This window comes from Adiantum capillus-veneris, chromosome 20 (genome assembly GCF_014529385.1).
Source record: "Adiantum capillus-veneris isolate H3 chromosome 20, ASM1452938v2, whole genome shotgun sequence".
NCBI lineage: Eukaryota > Viridiplantae > Streptophyta > Polypodiopsida > Polypodiales > Pteridaceae > Adiantum > Adiantum capillus-veneris.
The window spans coordinates 103,693,160-103,716,537 of record NC_140950.1 but is presented as its reverse complement, the minus strand read 5'-3'; the positions used below and the strand labels follow the sequence as shown (position 1 = coordinate 103,716,537).

At 44.7% G+C, this 23,378-nt stretch overlaps 1 protein-coding gene across 9 annotated transcripts in view; it reads right to left on the bottom strand.

Moving 5' to 3' along the window:
* Positions 1-1,144: 1,144 nt before the first annotated feature.
* Positions 1,145-23,378, bottom strand: part of LOC147433009 (uncharacterized) — a 101,533-nt gene continuing 79,299 nt past the window's right edge. For 3 of the 9 annotated variants that reach the window (XM_086492756.1, XM_086492758.1, XM_086492760.1), the window contains exons 8-14: positions 22,567-22,879; positions 22,390-22,440; positions 3,016-3,081; positions 2,792-2,908; positions 2,515-2,705; positions 2,182-2,240; positions 1,146-2,035 (exon numbers count right to left, since the gene is read on the bottom strand). In XM_086492756.1, coding sequence (XP_086348882.1) covers positions 1,831-2,035; positions 2,182-2,240; positions 2,515-2,705; positions 2,792-2,908; positions 3,016-3,081; positions 22,390-22,440; positions 22,567-22,879 — 1,002 coding nt within the window. In that variant the 3' untranslated portion in view covers positions 1,146-1,830. Of the gene's footprint in view, positions 2,036-2,181; positions 2,241-2,514; positions 2,706-2,791; positions 2,921-3,015; positions 3,082-22,209; positions 22,253-22,389; positions 22,441-22,566; positions 22,880-23,378 lie in introns of those variants that run through there. The other 6 variants (XM_086492757.1, XM_086492755.1, XM_086492754.1 and 3 more) reach the window with 5 other exon arrangements.

Here is a 23,378-nt window from a genome sequence, read left to right as displayed (position 1 = left end):
CTTGATAACCCTACTTTACTCGACAAATTCCTTGCCCAGCTTAGACTTTTACTTCAATAGAAGAATATATAGCAACATCGCCATGTATTTATTATCTAGGGATTGATTGTCTTGGGTGGATGTGATCAATCAATCAGTTCTTAGTTTACTTATATCATGTAAACATTGAAAAACCATAGGAAGAAATGAGGTACTTTGAGATAATGCATTGAAGTCCTAAAACTTCTCTTTGTCTACTTAACCCTATTATGAGATTTTATTTGTACACACTACATCTTTGCTTCATATACAATTACTAAGCATTGAAACACATACACTTTGAACTATATTGGAAATTTGTGAAGAAACAAAGGATGTAGTCGCAAGATATCACATTATTCAATTGATGTGTCTCTTACCAAAATAAAATTTTTGTGGGCCTTTTTTGCATCGAGGATCCTTGCTTTGCTTTTATTTCACATAATTTTGACAGACTCATAGCAATACTTAACATAACAAAACCTTACCCACTCAAGATTGAAATAGTCATGCTTAAGCTTAACCCTAATATTTTTCCAAATATTCATAAAAATTTCGTAACCCACTATGGACATGGACATGCCTTTTCACACAAGTTTGAAGTGGAATACAAAACAGGAGTTCTCTTTTGAAGATTCAGTTATCCTTACCTCAAATTTCCACTTATATCTATCATTATCCCTGACTTGGGCTTCAACAGGTAGTTGCAAAAGAGAGTTGTCTGCTGCTTGTCATACAATAAGGATATATTAGATGGCATGAGTGAAAGCCACTGCTCGGGATGATGGTGGGAGGACAGAAAACCACATGATGCAAGAAGCATTTCCTCTAGCACCACCTGACTATCTTGCCAAGCAACTACAACATGGCCATTTGTGTGTTTCTTGCTACCAAACAGGAACGTAAAGAGCATGTGAAGCACCCCCTCACCCTCATCCTTGGGATATCACAGGTAACATGTGAAAGCAACCCCTTACCCTCATCCTTGGGATATCACAGGAAGCATTTCACAAAAAGTTTAGCCAAAGAAAAAAATAAGATATGCTTGCGATCTAGATTTTCTGGATAGTCATGAATGATGGCTTCAAAACATCTCCCTAATTTGAGTTTCAATCAAGCTGAAAATTTGATACTTCAAAATGATAGGACAAACCAAAATGGATTCAAGGGATTATTTTCACTAACCAGAAAGGTAAGATTACCTTGTTGCACATAGTCAGGTTTTGTTGGATTTCACTGAAAATGTGCAATTCCTTTCAGCTTCAAATATACAAGATGTTTAATTTCTCAAGTTACGACAGTAGAGAAATTTTACATGCAAGAGTAAGCCTGACCACTCCTCATGAAGCCCCTCAAAGGAGGCAGAGAGACAATGTTACAATATTTCAAGTGGGACCCAGCAAAAATGGTCTCGCAGCTCACTATCTCCATGTACAGTTGAAAAACCCGCAAAACGCATACAAGAGAGCATGATTATCTCTTCCAACACACATGCTGTGCCATCTGTTTCACAGCTTTGAAGGATCGCCGCTATAGCCAAAATGATGGTCTATCCTTCTGCATTACCGAACAAGTCGGTACGATGAGGTTCGTAGCAATCCAAGAATATGAGCCATCATTCAACCATCACAACACAAGATATATGTTTATATCACAACCTCAACGCTCAAAACAGCAAGATGTCCCTTTTCTCACACTCGCTTGCCTGCTCTTGAGCTAAATGCTCCATTTTGAGCCACTCTGAAAAGCACCTTGTGTGAAACCATCTCTGCCTCAGATGTCTTTTATTTATGCTTCTGCTATCGCACAACATCATCCATTCTTTCTCTTCTGCTGCAAATCTCTCAATCCTGTTGCCTCTCCAATTGGTGGCAGTATAGATAAGTAGTCGGCGATTTGTGTTGGCTTTACAGAATGTAGCATGCCTGATTGTGAAGCAAGGCTTTTCATTGTTCCCGTGATCATTTGTTTGGACTGCTTCAACGATCGAGGAGGTGCATCTAAGGACTTGATCAACCTATTGATTTTGTTGTCAATGAAGCGTCTTAGTTTCTCAGATGATTTATTTCTTTCGAAAAATACTAAATAATGTTAGAATGTGCTTCTTTCATTATTTTAGGCACAAATGACAGGATAAATCAGCATCAAAGTTAGAAATTTTGCCTCCTTTTGCTGGTGTCTTGGTTGGCAGGCCGAAGGGGCGTCCTCACAAGCGGTGATTCCTGCAGGCCACAGGCAAATTAGAAGCCATGAGGGCTGACTGGCATATTAACAAGGTTTGCACATGTGGGCAGACTTCTCTTGAGAATTTTTTGTTGTGAGTGAACTGCCCACAGGCAAGAATGCCTCTATAGCAGACTCTAAAGCCTTACTACAAGTGTTTCCTTGAGACCTTTAAGAACTTGTATGACGATGCTCTAGTTGTAATATAATGTAAGTTTAGTTTTAAGTCAATTAGCAAAATTCAAATGCAGAGAAATTAATATGAGAGCTGACCCCGAGTATCCATGGATGCTGCAGCAGTTCATCAGGAGCTGCTCTTTGATTTTTATCCCATCGTAAACAACACTCCAAAAAATTGACAAAAAGCATATCATTGCAGGCTGTTGCTGTAACTAAATCTTTGGTTCCAGGCCAATGTTTCTTTCCCCATGAATTTGGTACTATCCTTGGATTGCTGTTGCTGTCTGTATTTCAATGACGTTAAAAACTGTAAACAAAACTGCCAGCATTAAGGCATGAAAAAAGATTAGGTAAGGCATGAGGAAACTACCAAAGAACATTTTCTTGCGAGTAGCTTGTTCAAGAACACCACGAGGTGGAACCCCCAGAACCTCCATCATGCAGGCTAGTTGTTCAACCTCATTCTCTCCAGGAAAAAGCGGATACCCTGCAACCATTACTAATATGCCCATTTATTGCTTTTGAGTTCTGATTGACTTTTTATAGAGCATTAAAGCATAACATTACATTTAAGTTTTTGTCTGATCAGCATACCTGTATATAGTTCTGCCAAAATACATCCTAAGCTCCATATATCAATCATTGTATCATATGGTATGCCTACAGCGACAGTGGCACCCAAGAATCAACTTTGGTTTCTATAAAGTAGTGTTTCTCAAACTAGCATTTGTTAAAAAGTTGGTCAGCTTTCTTTCATGGACTCTTAGCATGCCTGGGACTAGGAGAATTTAGCTGTCAAAACATCTGTATATGTATCATATTTTGGCATGTGTGGAAAACCCCTTTCCTGTTTTGTTCAGGTGCCATCCCTCTAGGGTCCTTATCCCTCACCTTCTTTGGGCTTAACGTAGATAGCAGGAAACCCGTGCACAGCTGTCGTGAGCACCATCCTATCTTGCCCAGAAAATTTTGTAGAATGTGATGCAATTGGGACACAGAGCCTACATGCAGCATCCAACGAGAAGATTAACCGCGTTCACTATCAAGGCCAATCCGGTAAGAGAGACAAGAAGCGAACCGATGAACAATCTTCTTCTATCTCGATCTAAGCACAGACCCAAATAATTGCAGCTTTGTAGCGGGATAATGTGTCGTGCTCTTTACAGTGGGTGCTCCTCAGTGCAATGTGCGTGAGATCTCACTCCAGCAGAATGAAAACACAAAAGACAATGAATAACAAAGCAAACAACACCACGACTCAACAGTGGAACCTGAACAGCATGGGACATCAACTAACTTAAAGAAGCCAGTACAGACTCTGGCATGGCAGCACACTCACCTCCAGCCCAGAACTCACGGGTACAATGGGGGTGTCGAGGCTCAACTGTGCAGGGATGGTGCAGTGTGCTGTGAATGAACTCAAGATGCTAGAAGTAGATGACGATAGAGATAATGTATCGAACAACTGGAACCTAAAGCTAACATAGTGAACTCAAGCATCACGTTGATGCCAGATGCACCATCCCCTATCACTCAAGAGAATTGCCACCCCAAGACGGCGGACACGGTGAGACGAGGGCTTCTATAATCCGTGAGGGGAGCATAAGCAAACCCAAGTTAGCACTTTCTGGCAGAAGAGGCAACAGGAGCTTCCCGCTCAACAGGCACCTTCTTAGCACGAACCCCCATCAGCACCCTTGGCGTTTTTGGTCTCCATCCTCGCCACAGATACCCTAGTGTTTTTGGTTTCCATCAGCATCCCCACCTAGCATTGGCGATTTCAACCTTGATCATCGCCGATAGTCCCAAATTTCAGCCTTGCTTGATTGCCACAGACAATTAGCGCTAGCGTTTTGTTCTCCATCAACACCTTGCCCTGGCGTTTTTGCATACCATCAGCACCCCCACAGCCCTGGCATTTTCAGCCATCCCTTGATCGCCAGCAGATCCAAAACCACCAGCGTTTTTCACAAAAGCTACCAGCAGTACCAGATTGGCCTAGCGTTTTTGCTACTGCTACCCTATGCTGCCAGCGTTTTCATATTCAGCCTGATTTGAAGCAGATGCAGCAGCGTTTTCAGCATTAGACACGACAGCAAATTCAGCCCTAGAAGCATTGCAGAAGATAGTCATTTTCAGCCCTCGAAAACGCAGCCAAAACAGTCATTTTCAGCCACCGAAACAGCCCCGAAATTCAGCAGTTAGAAGACCACAGATTTCAGCCCTAAAGTCGTCGTCGTCATCCCCGTCGTCGTCACTGGCATAGTCCCAGGTTGCATCAGTCCATTGCATCGTAATTGTACCACTTTGTGCAATCATAAGTAGACCACTCTCGCCCACGAGAGTGGGGCCTTCGGAGGAGGGTTTTACAACGTCTCTGGTGTCGTATCTCTCTTCTCTCTCTATCTCTCAGTCTCATACACTTGCACGCATAGTGTCCACTCACTTTGTTTGTGATCATAGCATTCTCTCATTAAGAACGGCCCTTCCATAAGAAGGGAAAGGAACCTTGAGCAGAATTCGGAGCACTCATCTTGAGCAAAGCGCAAACATTCATTCCGCTGCACCTAACATTGGTATCAGAGCTTTGGCAGTGTTCTGTATCACTCAAGGAAAGAAACACAAGAACCACAGAATTTTTTTTTGCTTGTTGAGATCGCACGAACCCAAGTTCGCTTGGGCGTGTCGATTCCTAATTGTGTTTTGAAGAGTGACAGGAATCCCAAGAAGGGCTTGTCCAACCTCCCCTTGTCTCTTTTCACTCATTGAGAGCGGACCGTGCACTTAGCGGCCGGCCAATCGACGTGAGGTGGGAAAAAGCAACCTTGGTGTGAGCGCAAGGCTACCAAGGGGTACGCCCGCGGAAAGGAGCAGAACTCGGGTGAAGAGAAGATCCTTCTCAAACGCGGTTCGCAAGCGAAAGAAAACCTCAAGACCCACAAGAACTCAAGAACCCCAAGAACCAAGAACCCAAGTTCCTCCTGAACTTAAGAACCCACAAGAACCCACGACTTCAGAATGATCATCACTTGAAGCGGAATGGATACTTCGCTTAGAGTTGATGAGCATGAGAGAGGCGAAGAAGAATTTTCCCCACCAGGAGGTTTTTCCGACCCTCCCCCTTCACCATCTACGACAAGGATTGCACTAACTCCTATGGAGGAGTTGGACCAGGAAAGAAAAGCAGAAATAGAGCGTGAACACAAAGAAAGAATGGCAACCATAGAGCGTAACTACACAGAAAGAATGGCAGCCATAGATCGCGAGAACAAAGCAATAAGGCAAGAGATGTTGCGACTCTTTTCTCAAATGCAGGCACAGATTCAACAGGATCGGGAAAAAGAGACTCTCTCGGTCTCTTTTTCTCCGCATGACACACAGAATTTGCATGATTATGATAAGCATGATGATTTGATTGACAATGACTTGCATGATGATTTGAATGACAATGATAAGCATGATGATTTGGATGCCAATGATTTGGATGATAATGACAAGCATGATGATTTGCATGATCCAGATGTGATTTCTCACAAGCATGATGATTTGCATGAAGATGACGTGATTGTTCACAAGGATGATGTTTTAGTGGATGCTTTTTCTAGCGAAGCTAACCTCGTTGTAGATTCAATCACTCAAGAAGAACCGATCTTGGCTCTCGAGCCTAGGTCCAAAGAACCCGCATAGGACGATTCAATCATTCAAGAAGAAGCGATCTTGGCTCTCGAGCCTAGGTCTCAAGAACCCTCACAGGAAGTACTATGTGTTCGTATGATTAGTACGCACGCATTGTTCGAGTGTTTCATTCGTGATCGTTTCCTGTATTTTTGTCGGCATCTTTATGTGATCCCTTTTATTAGCCATGACATATTGTATGATGAGCACGTTTCACTCATGAATGAGCACAAATGTATGCGGATTTTTCATGAAAAGCTCAAAAGTATGTATGTAAGGAAGTCACATTCCATGATTCTTCCTTGGCACGACACAGTTATAGAAAGAGCACATGAAAGTATGAGCACCAAGCGTGGGCATTTCCGTTGTGAATTGCCACAGTTGATTGCTCTAGATCCAAAGAGAAAGATTCGATCTCATTGTTTGCATGTGTTTGATGAACAGGTTGGCACTCCGTCTTTATATGGAATAGATATGTTCAAGTTTTTGTGTTGTAAATGGATTTTTCAACCATGGAGATTCTTGAAGAGAAAGAAGTAGGACCCTAGACGAAGTTGAAGCATCGAAGGAGCCCCAGAAGACTTTGTGTTGCTTTCGGCGCAGCCCAAAGAAGCAAGCGTTGCAGACCTTTATGAAGTTCAAGTACCGCACGACCCACACATCAGAGTGGGCCGGTGACGAGTCCCTTCCAGGATTCCGGATGCTATTGGCGATCTCCCTCGACGCCATACAGTTCGGTACCAGTACCTCACTTTGAAAAGGAGGGGATGTCACGTGACACATCAAACCTATGTGTCCGTGGACAAGCTACAGCATGATAGTCCAGTCAAGTCTAGATTAGAAGTGATCTGGCACTTTCGTAAGTCTATTCGTAGACCGTGCATGCCCAGTCACTTAGCATAGATGCATATCCTCTGGTTGCATAGAGCATGATCATCAGTATTCCCTTCAGAATCCATCAGATTCAGTCACGGGAATTTTCCAGTGCATTTAGCCTATTTTCCCTCTTTTTGACATTTTTCACTTATTATTTTTAAGTGACTTTCCAACAAAAGTAGGTAGGGCAATTTTGCTAAGTTAAGTGAAAAGAGATTGTTCGAGATTTTTGACTAGAGCTGATCCATACTCTCAGGGTACAGTTCGAGAGATTCCAGGGCAGCTTCGACCGCATGCGAGAGCGTAGAAAGGCGTTCCTTCGACTCTGGTGCCCTGGGCCTTTCTTCACCAGGGTCCAGGGTGTGCTCAGATGGCACTACCGTCCACCTAAGTGGCTTTTCCCTCCTCCCATCTCTTGATTTAGCCTCATCGTACATATGTTGTTTTTTCATTGGGAGAGTCTCCCCTTATGATTGTTCAATGTTGTAGCCCTCTCTAGTAAAGATGGTTGTAGTCCTATGGACAGTTCATTAACTAATAGAAGGATCTCTATCTCTGGGGAAAAAAAAAAGTGGTTTTCTGCAAATTGACTATACCATTTATCTGAAAGCCATCCAAGGTGGATGGGAACAGTAGTAAATAGGCATCTTCTCGCTTGAGGCCATGACCCCTGCAGAGGGAAACAAATCTCCAAGCATGGTCGTTGGCATCCTCTCTGGAGAGACCCTTGAAAGTCGGAAACTTGATATTCACCTTGGCCAGAACGCTTGTGAGTGCAACCGGCCTGTACAACATAGAGGGCGGTACTATTTCAGTTACCTGTTAACTTTACACAGAGCACTGAGAAGGGAAGAGAACACAATTGCGTCCAGCGACCAGAATGTCACTGTGCACACGAGACCGACACCCTGTAGGCCCCAAAGACTGGCGCCCCTTTCGGTATTTCTTTATTCAAATTAAGATAGACGATCCGACCCACTTCGCACAAGCTTTCACAAAGCTGTCCAAACCTAGCGAGGGCTGAAAACGCAGGTTTTTGACCTGATTTTGGCAACATAACGACGCAAAAACCCCTCTAGGTCAAAAGCACCTGTCTAGGACGGATTCCCTCGCTATCTGGAAGCTTTCTGGTGAGCTGTCACAGAATTTCAGCAGGCTGTAATTCCCTGTTTTTCACTGCCGGGTGCCCAAAAGCCTGCACACGCATCCCAAGGCTCTCACTTGGCTCCCCCGTTGTTCCCTTGCAGTTTAGGTGCGAAACCCTAAACCTGCAGAAAAACACAGCAGGCTGTAATTCGCTGTTTCGGATCGTTTTTAGCGGAGCGAACACGCCTACGCGTGTCCCAAGGGCTCCCGCACGCAATGGGACAGTTCCCCTGTGAATTGGACGAGTTTTCACGCGAGAAAACTCTCCGAACTCGCAATCTTTCGCGATGGAACTGTGCGTACCTGTGGAGGATTAGCAATTAGCTAATCCGGTTCCTGTTCACAAGGCTCTTGCCTTGGCAAACGCACATAAACCCCCAGAACTGTATATGTTCAACTGAGTAGCCCAACACGTGGGGCATTACCATATGTGCCAAAGGGAAGAGAGAGATGCACGCGAGCAAGTCATCGCGCTACATGAGACAGAGGAGAAGGCAAGCTTTCCATTAAAGCTGTAGACCTGCACCCACTACTCACACACACTGTAGGTCACTTGTGTTCAAAAATCAGCCTCCTCTCTCAAATTGGGCGCCCCCTCTTGCTGATGGAAGTGGAAAACTGCACCAGGAGCCGCCATGTGTCTAGTTTGCCCCTTTTGAGTTAATTCTCTAGTTCCCACTGACTTGTAAAGTTATAAGTGACTTTCCGAGTGGCCCAGACTTCATTTGGCGCACACAGGCTTCCATACTCGTTAGAATTCAGTGCTAACTGGCCCGACCAGTCCTAGACTGACCGACCCAGACTTTCGCTGTGAGAAACCTATTCGGCCGCATCCATTTATGCAATGTCCACTTGCACCTTTTCAAGGGTTCCGGGGAAAACAAGTAAAAATAAAAATAAATAAAAATATCTAGTACTTATTTACGGAAGGCAACAAGAAAAATACACCTCGTGGTGACACACCCCACCCTTGAAATACTGCAAGCGACCTCGCTTGCATGCCAATAATACATGCGGTATCTCCTGATATCACATATATTCTATGATGGGAATCCAAGATATACATGCTTCCGGAAATGTAGCGTTGGACGATTAAACAATCCCACCAACCTGGCTACGACACATATATGAAGCATAGAAGCCTTCTAGTGTACTCTGAAGCACAAACTTCTCTAGCTAAATTCTGTATGGAAAGAGTAGATACAATTGCTTAACTACTCTCTTGAGCATCATGAACCATGCTCTTGCCTTGCTCCAAAAAAGGCTACATCAAGTCACTATGGGTTCCATCGAAAAGGCTTCAAGATACAATTGCAATAGCTGAGGTGAATCAAGCAATTCAGACTCTTCCATCCATTTGGCATCCAACGATGGATAGTTCTTGAACTTCACCAAATAGAGTCTTGCAACCTTTCCTCTAACCTTTCTTTCTTTATGTGCCAATATTTGTTCATGAACAAGGATTTCATCCAATTCTTCCACTTCGGATTGTTCCTTATCAAGCATATTCTCTGGCACATCACCAACAAAGGGTCTTAGAAGGCTGACATGAAAAGCATTATGTATTTTCCAGCCTTCTGGTAGCTTTAACCTGTAAGCTACATCGCTGATCTTTTCTGAAATCCGAAAAGGACCATAATATCACATACTGAGCTTAGGAAACAAGCGTTCCTTGCCTTTCCTTTCCTTAACCTGGCCTTTTCAAAGCGCAAAAGCACCCAATCACCAAGTGAAAATACAAGTTCAAGACGATGATGATCAATAGCTTTCTTTTGCTTAGCCTGAGTCTTCTCAAGAGCAATCTTTATCTTCCTGTATGTTTCATCCATATCTTACACATACTTGTCTGCCTCAAAAATCTTGTCCTTAGTCTGCAAAATGGGCGGGACTTTCTTTCCTCCTTCCACTATCTCAAATGGTGCCTTACCTGTTGACGTATGCACAGTGTTATTGTAAGCATATTCAACCAATGGAAGATGGTGTTCCCAAGTTGCCTTGTGCTCTGACACATAACATTTGAGCAGGTCCAAAACAGTAGAATTTGCCTCTTCTGACTGTCCATCAGTTTGCAGATGAAACGAAGAAGAGAACTTTAGTGTAGTGCCCATGTTCTGAAACAATGCCTTCCAGAAAAGACTCGTCATACGTGGATCCCTGTCACTGACAATTGACTGAGGCATCCCGTGGTATTTAAAGATATTGCTCATAAATATCTTGACCATGTGTTCTGGCTTTATTTTCTTCCTCACAGGAATGAAATGGGCCTGCTTACTGAACCTACAAATGATAGTCCAAATCCCATCATTGCCTGTTTGCGTCCTTGGAAGATCAAAGATAAAGTCCATTGCTATGCTTTCCCATGGCCTATCTGGGATCGGCAATGGCTGCAACAATCCCGGTTGCTTTTGTCTGTCAAATTTGACTTTTTGGCATACTAAGCATGATCTTACAAATGTGTCAACATCTTGACGTAAAGCTGGCCAATAGAAGAATGCCTCAACCCCTTTCACTGTCGCATCAATTCCACGATGCCCAGCATAAGGTGGAGCATGACTTTCCATCAAAATCTTTGGCCGTAACTGTTTAGTAACGCATAACTTTCCATGCATCATGAGAGAGTCATTCTTAAGCATATAGTGCTCATGATGTTGCCCATCAACAAGCTGGTCATAGATCCTTGCAAAATCTGAATCTTCAGCATATTGTGTCTTCATTTCGTCTAGTTCACAATGGTATGGAATTGACACTGCTGAAATTTGGGGCTTTCGTGACAACGCATCAGCCACCACATTCTTTTTCCCTTGCACATGCACAATCTGAAAATGGAACATTGACAAGATGTTTGCCCATCGCATGTGCTTCTCAGACAACTTCGTCTGTGTGAGAAAATATCGCAAGGTTTGATGATCCGTTTGGACAACAAAGTCAGCCCCCAGCAGATAGTGTTTCCAACTAGTGAGAGCATGAATTACTGCCAGCAATTCTTTCTCATAGACTTGCAAGTTCCTTTCAGTCTTCAAAAGAGTTCTGCTCTCATATGCGACTACTCGGCCATTCTGCATTAGAACTGCACCAAGACTATGGCCACACACATCACACTGAACCACAAAAGGTTTTGAAAGATCTGGCAAAATGATTAACGGATCTGAAGTCAGCTTCTCTTTCAAGTGTTTGAACGCTAAAATTTCCTTGGCTGTCCACTTGAAAGTAACTCCTTTTCCTTGTAGTGCATGGAGTGGAGAAGCAATCTCAGCAAAATTTTGGATGAACCTCCTGTAGTAGGAACATAAGCCTAGAAAGCTTCGAATGTCATGTACGGACTTCAAGTTTGGCCATGACGTAATTGCTTCCACTTTAGCGGGATCCATGCGTACCCCATCCTTTGAAACAATGTGCCCAAGGAAGTGAATCTCTTGCAAAAAGAATTCACTCTTCTTCGCATTATTGAGTAGCCTGTCCTTACGTAACTCATTGAAAACTGCAGTCAAGTGATCCCTATGCTCCTCTTCTGACTTCGAATAGACAATCATGTCATCAAAGAAGGTACCCACGAAGTTTCTATGTGGTCTAAAAATTATGTCCATCATTCTATTAAACGTGGCAGGAGCATTTGTGAGACCAAATGGCATGACAAGAAACTCATAGAGACCAAATGTTGTCCTGAACGCAATCTTATGGACATCTTCTGGCCTAATGCGTATCTGATGGTACCCACTCTTTAGGTCTATCCTTGTAACAATGACGCTCCCTCAAGCCGATCAAGAATGTCATCTATCCTCGGTATGGGGAACCTGTTCTTGATGGTATTCTTATTCAAGGAGCGATAGTCAATGCACATGCGCCATGAACCATCCTTCTTCTGCACTAAGAGTACAGGCGAACAAAAAGGGGATGAATTGGGCTGAATCAGCCCCTTCTCTAAAAGCTCGTTGACCTAACTCATAATCTCTTTCTGCTGGGCTGCACTAACCTTGTATGGTGGTCTATTCAGTGGACTAGAACCTGGCACAAGATCTATGGTATGATCCTCAGGTCTCTCAGAAGGTAACTCCCCTGGCAAAGAGTCCGAAAAACAATCACTGAAACCACTCAAAAAAGTTGACATGTCTTTATCTAAGGTAGACAAATTAGATACAACTTGAGGTACTTCTTTTGCAAAGATCAAGTATGCAGAAAGATGATTCTTTATTACAGATGAAATAGCAAAAGCAGAAACAACTGGAACAGACTCGCCTTTAAGCTTTACATCAAGGACATGAGTCTTTCCTCTATGTACAAGGGTCATCTTTTTGTTGTAAGTATCCACCATAGCATGCAACCTGTAACACCATGGGATACCCAGTAACACATCACAGCCCTCAAGTGGCATAATATGAAACTCTTCCGCATCGACATAACTCTGAATGTGCAGACGAAGCTTCCCCAAAATGGGAGTAACGGGCTCTGAATGACCTGGGCATGCCAAACCTGCTTCCCCTGTCATACCCATCTCCTCTGCACGAATGCCCAACTTTGATGCCAATTCTAGTGATATGAAATTTGCCCGGGCTCCTGGATCAAAGAAAACAAGCACTGTCTGGTCTCTAACTTTGCCCCAAGCTCTGCACAGCTCTGTGGCATCTGTGTTTGGCTGGTCTCCAACCAAATCTGGAACAAGTCCTGCACTTGGCTTTGGCTTCTTCCCTTTATGGTCTGACTTGTCATCCTTATCCTGTGACTTCTTCTGTGGGCATTCATTAGCAAAATGTCCTTCCAGATCACAAATGTAGCATTTCTTGGCCTCCCTAAGAGCTTTCCGTTCTTCAAAAGTCTTGCCAGAAAAATGCCTCTTTTGTCCTTGTCCTCGTCCCGAAGAAGACTTAGACTGCTTCTTGGACATATCACCTTCTTCAGTGGAGGGCTTCTTTGTGGGAGGCTCAGAAGGCTTTGCTGCAACATTGCCCTTGGCTGAAAACTGTTTGCCCTGGGACCCTTTCTTGTGGCTATTAAATCCATCGGAATCTCCCTTCGACAGATTGCTGGCCACTCTTGCATTCTCTATCAACTGAAACATATTCATGACAGTAGTCTTTGTGCAATAATCCCTGATTTTCTTGGGCAATCAGCAACAGTACTTCTCAATCTGTTCTGACAATGGCACAAACCTAAAAGAGGCAACAGCGCGGCCCAAAACTTTTTATTGTACTCTTCCAAGTTCGCACACTGTTTAGCATTCAACTCGTGCCATTCTGTCATCACATCCACTTCAAAAGTGTTCGTCAACCATGCAAGCACAAAAAGCTGTTTGAATTGGACCCACGTTGTTGGGGCTTGACCCTGGTTCAACAATTCGGTCCACCATTGAAGCGCATTCCCTTTCAAGAAAGTGGCAGCCTTGCGTATCTTCGAAGATTCCGTGAAGTTTCCTCCAGCATAAGCTGCATCGAACTACTATATGAAGGTCAAAGCCTTCAATTGATCCTCAGTTCCTCTGAAAGTTTCAAACTTCACTTCCTGCCCACCTTCCTTGTAATCCTTAAGCTGACTCAAAGGAGCCACATTATCATAAACAGCTGCCTGTAACAGTGGTGCTCCATGATTGTTCATTCCAGCACTCGCATCAACTATTTTCCCTGTCATATCTGCATTTTGTACGTATGGCTGCGAAAAACCAGCCATACCAAATTCTGTTCCAGACACTCGAAACTGGCCATAGGCACCCTGAAAAACCTGGTTGGACACCTATGTTCGCGTACATAGGGTTACCCATGCTTGTTTGCATTGTCCCGAACACATTCCCCGGCATATAACCTGTGGAAGGTCCAGCCATAGCTTGAAACACTGAACCACCTCCAAAATAACCAGGATAAGTATTAGGTAATGCAAGGGTCTGACGCATAGCGTGTTCATTACTCCCTTGACCATTCACAATTGGTTCCTGTCCAGCTAAAACAAGTTGCTTTGGATCATTAGACACCGCTAGTTGCTCAACCACATGGGCTTTTCCTCGAGCATCATGAGTCCTCTGCGCATTGGAAATCTCCTTTTCCTGCAACGGCTCAGTCATGCCCTGTGTAGGAGGCTGAAAACCCTGTGTCGGAGCCTGTAAGAACTCCTACATCCTTGGGTTGTTAGCCAACTGCTGAAACATGTCCATGCAGCAACGCAGTTGAGTTCTAAACAACCTGTCCTCTTCTTGAAGAGTTGAAGGAACTTTCTCCGTGCCATGTGAGGAAGATCCCTCTTCAGGTACTTGGTGAGACTTGGTCTCTCTTCTCTGCCATAATGACAAGCTCTGTGTTGCTTTCACCCACAACAATCCACGCTGCACTTTTTGAAGAAAAAGTGACTATCCCATCGATGGAACCATGCAACCGGCCTGTACAACATACAAGGCGGTACTATTTCAATTACCTGTTAACTTTACACAGAGCACTGAGAAGGGAAGAGAACACAGTTGCGTCCAGCGACCAGAATGTCATTGCGCACACGAGACCGACACCCTGTAGGCCCCAAAGACTAGCGCCCCTTTCGGTATTTCTTTATTCAAATTAAGATAGACGATCCGACCACTTCGCACAAGCTTTCACAAAGCTGTCCAAACCTGGCGAGGGCTGAAAGCGCAGGTTTTCGACCTGCTTTTGGCAACATAACGACGCAAAAACCCTTGTAGGTCAAAAGCACCTGGCTAGGACGGATTCCCTCGCTATCTGGAAGCTCTCTGGTGAGCTGGCACAGAATTTCAGCAGGCTGTAATTCCCTGTTTTTCACTGCTGGGTGCCCAAAAGCCTGTACACGCATCCCAAGGCTCTCACGAGGCTCCCCCGGTGTTCCCTTGCAATTTAGGTGTGAAACCCTAAATCTGCAGAAAAACACAGCAGGCTGTAATTCACTGTTTCGGATCGTTTTTAGCGGAGCGAACACGCCTACGCATGTCCCAAGGGCTCCCGCACGCAATGGGACAGTTCCCCTGTGAATTGGACGAGTTTTCACGCGAGAAAACTCTCCGAACTCGCAATCTTTCGCGATGGAACTGTGCGTACCTGTGGAGGATTAGCAATTAGCTAATCTGGTTCCTGTTCACAAGGCTCTTGCCTTGGCAAACGCACATAAACCCCCAGAACTGTACATGTTCAACTGAGTAGCCCAACTAGTGGGGCATTACCATATGTGCCAAAGGGGAGAGAGAGATGCACGCGAGCAAGTCATCGCGCTACATGAGACAGAGGAGAAGGCAAGCTTTCCATTAAAGCTGTAGACCTGCACCCACTACTCACACACACACACACACTGTAGGTCACTTGTGTTCAAAAATCAGCCTCCTCTCTCAAATTGGGCGCCCCCTCTTGCTGATGGAAGTGGAAAACTGCACCAGGAGCCGCCATGTGTCCAGTTTGCCCCTTTTGAGTTAATTCTCTAGTTCCCACTGACTTGTAAAGTTATAAGTGACTTTCTGAGTGGCCCAGACTTCATTTGGCGCACACAGGCTTCCATACTCGTTAGAATTCAGTGCTAACAGGCTCGACCAATCCCAGACTGACCGACCCAAACTCCCGTTGTGAGAAACCTATTCGGCCGCAGCCGTTTCACACTGGCCATGCAATGTCCACTTGCACCTTTTCAAGGGTTCCGAGGAAAACAAGTAAAAATAAAAATAAATAGAAATATCTAGTGAAAGTGAGCTACTCCATGGTTGTCTGTGCAGGAGCTTGTTGCTCAAAAGCTTGTTGTAACACAGTGGGTGAGAATATTATTGATGGGGGTGACTCGGGAGGTGTAGAACTGGTTGAGGGAATGTAAGGTGTAGCGGAATGAATGTTTAAACTTTGCTCAAGATGAGTGCTCCGAACTATGCTCAAGGTTCCTTTTGTTCTTATGGAAGGGAGAGCCTTCCGTTCTTAATGAGAGAGTGCAATGATCACAAACAAAGTGAATGGACACTGTGTGTGCAAGTGTATAAGACTGAGAAGGCCAAAATGACCTATGAGACCATCAGATACAAAGTGGTGAATCTAATACAATGTCTGAAGTACAAGTACAAAAAGTACTGAAAGTACAAAAAATGAAAACTGAAAATGAAGTGTGAGATATGAAATGTGAAATGTGAAAATGTAGAAAAGGCCCTAAATGGCAATCTGGGTGTCGTGCTAGAATGCCTCTGATCCTCTGCTGGAGTCTCCGTCGATAGAGTGTGCTCCTGTGTCTCGGTTGTGGTCGTCTCCATCTCCCGAGCTCAGTCGCCCCGTCAATGAGGGTGCCTCTGGTATGAATGCGGGTACAACCCTGTGCTGGTGGTTGGTCTCTTGGCTCCCTCGATCCAAAGAAGTCTGTGATCTGTCTCTACGACTGTCGTACTCCATGTCTCCCCAACAGACTATCTCTATGTCGGTGTAGCTCAAGTAGCTATAAGCCAAGGCATCTCTGGTCCTCATACCTCATGACTCTATCTAGGGGTCCAAAACCCTCCCTGAATAAGCAATGGAAGCGCCCTCGTATCGCATAATACACAGTGCAGTGGCATATGTAGTGTAGCTCTGTCTCTGGCTCTCTACCGCATAGTTGACATATCCTGGACTCTGGTGGTATCCCTCTAAATCTACCCGTCTCAATCTCCAGCTGGTGTAAGGATGTGCGAATCTGACCAATAGCACATCGCAGACCATGAGATAAATGAGTGTCCATGTAGTTCGAACGAGTCACAAACCCATCTCCTGAAAGTTGGAGAAGGTGCTCTTTGTACAAAGCCATCTTCGTGCCCAACTCTTGTATCGGCTCTACCCATGTCCGTCTGGTGTCCAACTGTATAAGATCTTGACGAATGAGTCTAGTGATCTCCATCCGTGTGACTGGCAGGGAGGGTGCATCCAGGGAATACTAAAAGGGAGGCAATCTATCCATGCTGAGACCATGCCTCTGAAACCATGAGGTCATCTGTGCATACCAAAATGATGCATCTCCCTGCATCGTTAACTGTCTAGAGGACTCAAGAGCCAGTCTAGTATATCTGCCTCTATGTGTATCCCATAGACTCTGCATAAAGAACACTGATCTGGTAAGAGCCTCAATCTCTATAGGAGGGGCGGCTACCTCCGCTCGAATAATCGCATGTGGTACAGAGACCTTGGCTCTAATCATCCGGGATATCATAAATACCAAGGGTCTCTCCATGTTCCTCCAACTGTCATGATTCACAGATGGTCCCCAAACTTGGACTCCATAAATCATAGCTGAAGCAACCAAAGTATCAAAGACCCATAGTTTTGTTCGTGGTTCTTGAAACTGAACCTGTGAACACATCCTCTCTAGCCCTCCCAATGCTGCATAGGCTCTGGATAGTCTAGTCTCTACTGCTCTCCTCAGGGTAAACCTCGGTCCCGTGAATACCACCCCCAGATATGTATATTCATCTGTGTACTCCACAGTGTCCTGGCCATATACGAGTGTAGGTGCCGATCTCTTGACCCATTGTGATGTGGTGTTAAACACCATAACCTTGGTTTTACCAAGGTTCACAGACAGTCCACTATCCTCTGCAAAGTTGTGCAATGCATCCAAATGTATTTGCATGCCCTCGGGCGACTCTGACATCAACACAATATCATCAGCATATAATAATAAAGGGATCCATGTCCCTGCCAGCTGAGCGCCTCTGTCACCCTCTCTGTCAATGTAGTCAGAGACCTCATCTACATACATACCAAAGAGTGTAGGGGACAAAGGACACCCCTGTTTCACTCCAATAGTGGAATGAGCAATGTCAAAAATCCCCTCAAGAGTGCGTACCTGGCCAGTCACTGAGCCGTATAAAGCCATGATCCCCCATATGATCTCTGTGGGTACTCCCAACTTCAGTAGCCTGTGCATCAATCTGGCCCTCGGCACTGTGTCAAATGCCTTGCGGAAGTCCACAAAGCAACAATACATCCGTCCCTCATGTGCCCGACCCTCCTCAATAATGGCTCTTGAGTGTAAGAATATGGTCCAAAGTGGAGAAACCCCTCCTGAATCCAGCCTGTCCTGCTGCTCGTATGCCCTCATTTTCTGCCCATTTACTCAGTTGCTGTTCAAGAATGGATGCATACAACCGTGCCAATGTGTGCCCTATCATAATAGTACGGTAGTTCCTTGGCACCGTAGGGTCCCCTGCCTTGAAAAGAGGTACAATAGTAGATAATCTCCAGGACTCGGGTAGTCCCTCACACATGACACGGTTAAACAACCGCGCAAGAGAGAGAGAAGAGAATACGACACCAGAGACGTTGTAAAACCCTCCTCCGAAGGCCCCACTCTCTATGGCGAGAGCGGTCTACTTATGATTGCACAAATCTCTACAATGCTTGGACTTGCCGACGGCGATGAGGACGACGACGAGACGGGCTCAAATCTGAAAACTGTAAGGGCTGAAATTTGCAAATCTTTACCTGCTGAATTCTGACTCTGTCGATGACGATGGCTATGGCGACGACACGACGACGACGCGCTGAAAATGCAGATGCTGAAATCTGCGTTTTCCGGGCTGAAACTGTAAACCTTGCGGAAACTGACCGTGCGGCGAGGAACTGCTGCGAGAAGGTGAGATCTGCGAGGTTCGGGGGTTCTTCTGCGAGTGCTAAAGGCTCAAAACTGAAAACGCTGGTGGTTCTTGATGTTCCGTCGCCATGATCTGCAAAAACGCTGAGATTGGGCTGCAAACCAAAAACGCTAGGGCTGAAATTTGTCCTGCTGTCGGTGGTTCTGCAAATGCAAAACACTAGGCTGATCTGGTGTGTCTTGACGACGCCGGGGCTGATCTACTATGCACAAATCGCCAAGGCTGATCTGATGCAAAAACGCTAGGTCTTCTGTGGAGAAAACGCCAGAGTAGTCGCGAGGGTTGGTCTTGCTGAGAAGTTGCCTGTTGAGCAAGGTGCTCCTGCTGCCTCTTCTGCCAGAAAGTGCTAGCGCGAGGTTTTTATTTATACAAACTTAGCAAAATTGCCCTACCTACTTTCCAACAAAACTCACTTGAATTAATAAGTTAAAAATGTCAAAAATAGGGGAAATAGGTCTATGCACTGTAAAACTGCTACTGATGGAATCTGACTGAAATCTGATGGTCATGCTGTGTGCAACCAGAGGATATGCATCTAATCTAAGTTTCTGGACATGCACGGTCTGCGAACAGACTCACAAAAGTGCCAGATCACTTCCTATTCTAGACTGACTTGACTGAACTGAACCCTTGTCATGTTGTAGCTTGTCCACGGACACATAGGGTTGGATGTGTCACGTGACAGGGAATGGAGGTAGCCGTAGGAGAAGGTAGGGGTAATGGGGTTGGTGGACTTCTACTTGGCACGAAGGGTTGTCGCTTTCTATGGTAGCACTTCAAGGGACTTAGTAGTGGGCTTTGTCGCTCTTTTGATTGCCTCTGGCTGCAACCATGTGAAGCCATATGGATGACCCCAAGTACATGTTTCATCACTGCCTGCAAAAATCCCTGAATTCTTATGCTGATGAATTCAGATGTCAATAGCAAGGCATGATCATGTCAAAAAAAAAACTGATCAATTGGCGCAAGATGGTTGCATTTTGGATTGTTCACACCCACCCTTGATTGGTCCTGTGGTGAGGGCTTGAGATGATTTCCCCTTGAGACAGCAATGCAATACTTTGGTTGCCAGGTCAGCATTGACTTGACACCAGAGCAATAGAAGCCCTCCCCACCCCCCCCCACCCCCCTTCTTCTGTGCGATTATTCAGAGGAGACTTGTACATTGGAGCTCAGCTGGCTTGTCTTTTGAAGGGCATATAGTAACAGTTAACCAAGTGCAGTACATTACCTCCAGCTGGATCCTTTTGAGTTAGCGCATAGTAGAGACAGACTTCCTGTGGTCTTGGCCTTGGCAGAGATGAACAGCCTGCATGCGCCAAAGTTGCCTGGTCGGTCAAAAGCACAAGGTGGTCTTGGGCTCATTGACCCTGCCCCAAAGTAGGGCCCTGCTAGGGAAGTTCATTGCTAGGGAACAACTCCTGGGTGCTGCACCCTAGAGGGAGCTTCTTCTCGCCATGATCCAAGCTCGAGTTTCCCAAGCAAGCTGCCTCTGGATTTTAACACTGAGATACACAGAGTCAGATTGAGTCGACGGTGGGAGGACAGATTTTCCATAAGTTACCTCAAAGCCTGGGAGATGTTGCACTCATGCCTGTGTCAGAGTCGGCCTGCTTGTGAAGAAGCATCTTTGGTAGACTTGATATGGAATCCCTTGCTACGCACACAGCGCATGCCTGAGGATGTGCAAACAGACAGAGCGAGCCTCATACTTGGCTATGAAGCAGGATATACAAACAATGCTCCAGATCGACTTGCATGTACTTTTTGAGATATGGGTTCCAGTGGGGATGGGAGCTTTTACACAGATTCCAGTCAGCCTGCATAGGGGAGGAGGAGTGCTGCTTCTTTGAGATGCACGAGGAGTATCGGCTGACTCATGACTCTCTCAGTGCAAGGCGGCTCTGGTATTGGTGTGCACCTTTCAGAGGAACAAAATGCTTGCCGCATAAGGACGACAATGGTTTCTTGACCCTGATGTCACAAGGGGCTAGTAGTTATGGGCCTTCAGAGCTCTACCTCTACCTCAGCTACAGTGGGACTGAAGTGAGTAGTTATGGCAAAATGCCTTTTCCTCTCCCAACCACCTTGGGATTTTTTTCTTCCAGTAAACAGCTCGGCTTGAGAGGCATATTTTGATAGCCAAGCAGCCAGCCAATCTAATAGCATCACATCACTGGCACCAGCAGGGGCCCACAGATGAGTTCGTACCAAACTTTTGGACTCAGTTTTGGGCTAGCCACCAGGCCAGTTGGATTAGTGTCTTTTGGTGGCTGGTCACACACAGAGGGGCTGCAGTGGGGGTCTGGCTTGCACAAGGTGGACACCCTCGCTTTTCCCTTGCAAGTATCCACCAAAGGTATTGTTTGTAGGACTGTCCACAGGCTCAACAGGTTTGGCTCAGACTTCTCCGAATGATGGCCTCCCTCCTACAGGGGATAACTTTCCCTTGGAGAGCGGTAGCATGGTCAGTATAACAGATGCCTCCAGTTGAAGAGCCCAACAGTCCACCTCTTCATGCTTGCACTTTTTCCGAGATGCCACCTATTTTTCCTAAGCTTGATAGGGTGGGGATACCGTTTTACCTTCATGCAGTTCTAATAGAGCTGATGTTCCTTTTGCTATGATCATGTCACAATATAAGGAGAGCTTTCCACCTCTAGGACATGATAAAAATGTATATGTTAGGAGACCTTGGAGATTGAGAACCAAGAAAAAGTCTTGGTGAATAATTGTACATATTATGGACATTTGGAATTGAACTTGTGTGGTGGTCAACTTCTCTTGAGGCTGTGCTCTTAAAATGTTGATTTTAATAAGAAGATTCTTTATTTTAAAAAAGGTGAGGTGCAAAGCCCAAAAGCCACAAAGTACTCTATCTGTCAATGGGTGTCAATTTGGTTACCAAAAACGCACCCCTTAATCCAAAGGAAGCGCGGGGGGGGGGGGGGGGGGGGGGGGGGGGGGGGGGGGGGGGGGGGGGGCGGGGGGGGCGCACTAAATTAGCGGCCAGTCTTACAATCAAGGGCCTAAGGAGATTAAAAAAATACCTCTATACCTAGCTTAATCCAAGAAATGGATCTGCTAGCAAAGTCCACTCCAGTCAGTCCCAAAGTCATAGCCTTCACTCCCAGCATATAAGAGCTGAAAATCTCCATATCCAAAGGGCATGCCTCTTTGCTCCCATCCATGGGGCATTTTTCCACAAGAATCCTCAATGGAAAGATTCTTGGTTGTCTATCAATCTCCACTAGCATGGATGAAATCTTTCCAACAAGACAAGGTTGGAGCAAGAGCATACTCTTAACATGACATCAAAACCAGTTATGGGAGAGAAAGAAGTCGAGATCCATCTCAGAGACAGTCCTCAATCTCCTTCCTTCTCAAAATTCCTGCCTGTACCAAGCATTTCCAAGGATGCTTCCCTTATGAAAGATATTGCCAACAATTGCCTAACGTTCTACAGCATACACAAAAGAAAGGTAGAGAATAAGAACAGAAAAATAGATACAAGTACATACTCTCAACCATTCGAACTACAAGCTTGTTGGAGCATACAAATCCCTAAGATTGCCAACCAGACAATGGTAAGGTTACTGTGAAATCTTTTCATAGAAACGAGATATGTAGCATGATCTACACATCATAATCTACTGACATGAGTCAATGTTTCAAAGAAGAAAAACGAGGTCAAAGAATACCAAGTATCACTTCTGGAGAGCGATAGAAGCGGCTCTGTATGTAAGTATAAACTGCAACATAAACCGCATCATGATTGTTTGAGGATCCGAAAAAAGACTTTCATTCACAATATTTACTGAAAAGGTCTACAAATATAGCTCTTTTTTATTGATAGTAGATATTGGTCAGTGACATACTTCTTTCATGATCAAAACAGCTTGATCCAAAATCTATGACTTTGATTTTTGACATTGAAGGGTGTTGTAAAAGGATGTTCTCAGGCTTCAAGTCACAATGTATGACATGAAGTTTCCGTAAAAATTTCAGGGTTGTCAAGAGTTGGGTAGCAAAACTCTTAATCACCACCAGACTTATCCCTTGAAAATTGTTCCTTTTTATTAGCTCATAGAGGCTGATATCATGGAGTGAGAATGAAATGCACAAATGACCACGGAAGTAAAAGCTTTCATGTATGGTGACAACATTGTGGTTAGCAGCTTCTTCCTCAGCCTGCAAAAACCTTCCACAAGCTGCTAGATGTCAATAGGGTTTAATAATTCATTATATGAATGTATTCAATAAAAATTATCAAGAAAAAAACATGCTGAAAACTGTCTTAGAGTATAAATAGCCTCAGGCAATAATATAGTATCAAATGAGGCACTTTTGTCAAACTTTGAGAAAGTCAGAAGTACCAAAGGAAGATTGACAAAACCGTCAATATCCAATCTAACCTCATCAAATGCTGATTGAAGGTTATCATGACTATCCTTGTACCATTGATGTGATCCCTTTTTGTACAAACTCTTAGAATCCCCTTGAACAAAACGCAATTCTTTTTACTTCATAAGCTACAACATCAATTGCAACTTAGATATGGCACAAAGCACAGTTTTTTCACTCAAGCTCAATTTTATGATGCTCAAGAGCTCTCAGTGTACTTTAATTTCTCCTATATCACGTACAATAAGCTTTCAGTTCAATCATATTGATTTCTGTTTTCCTCTCC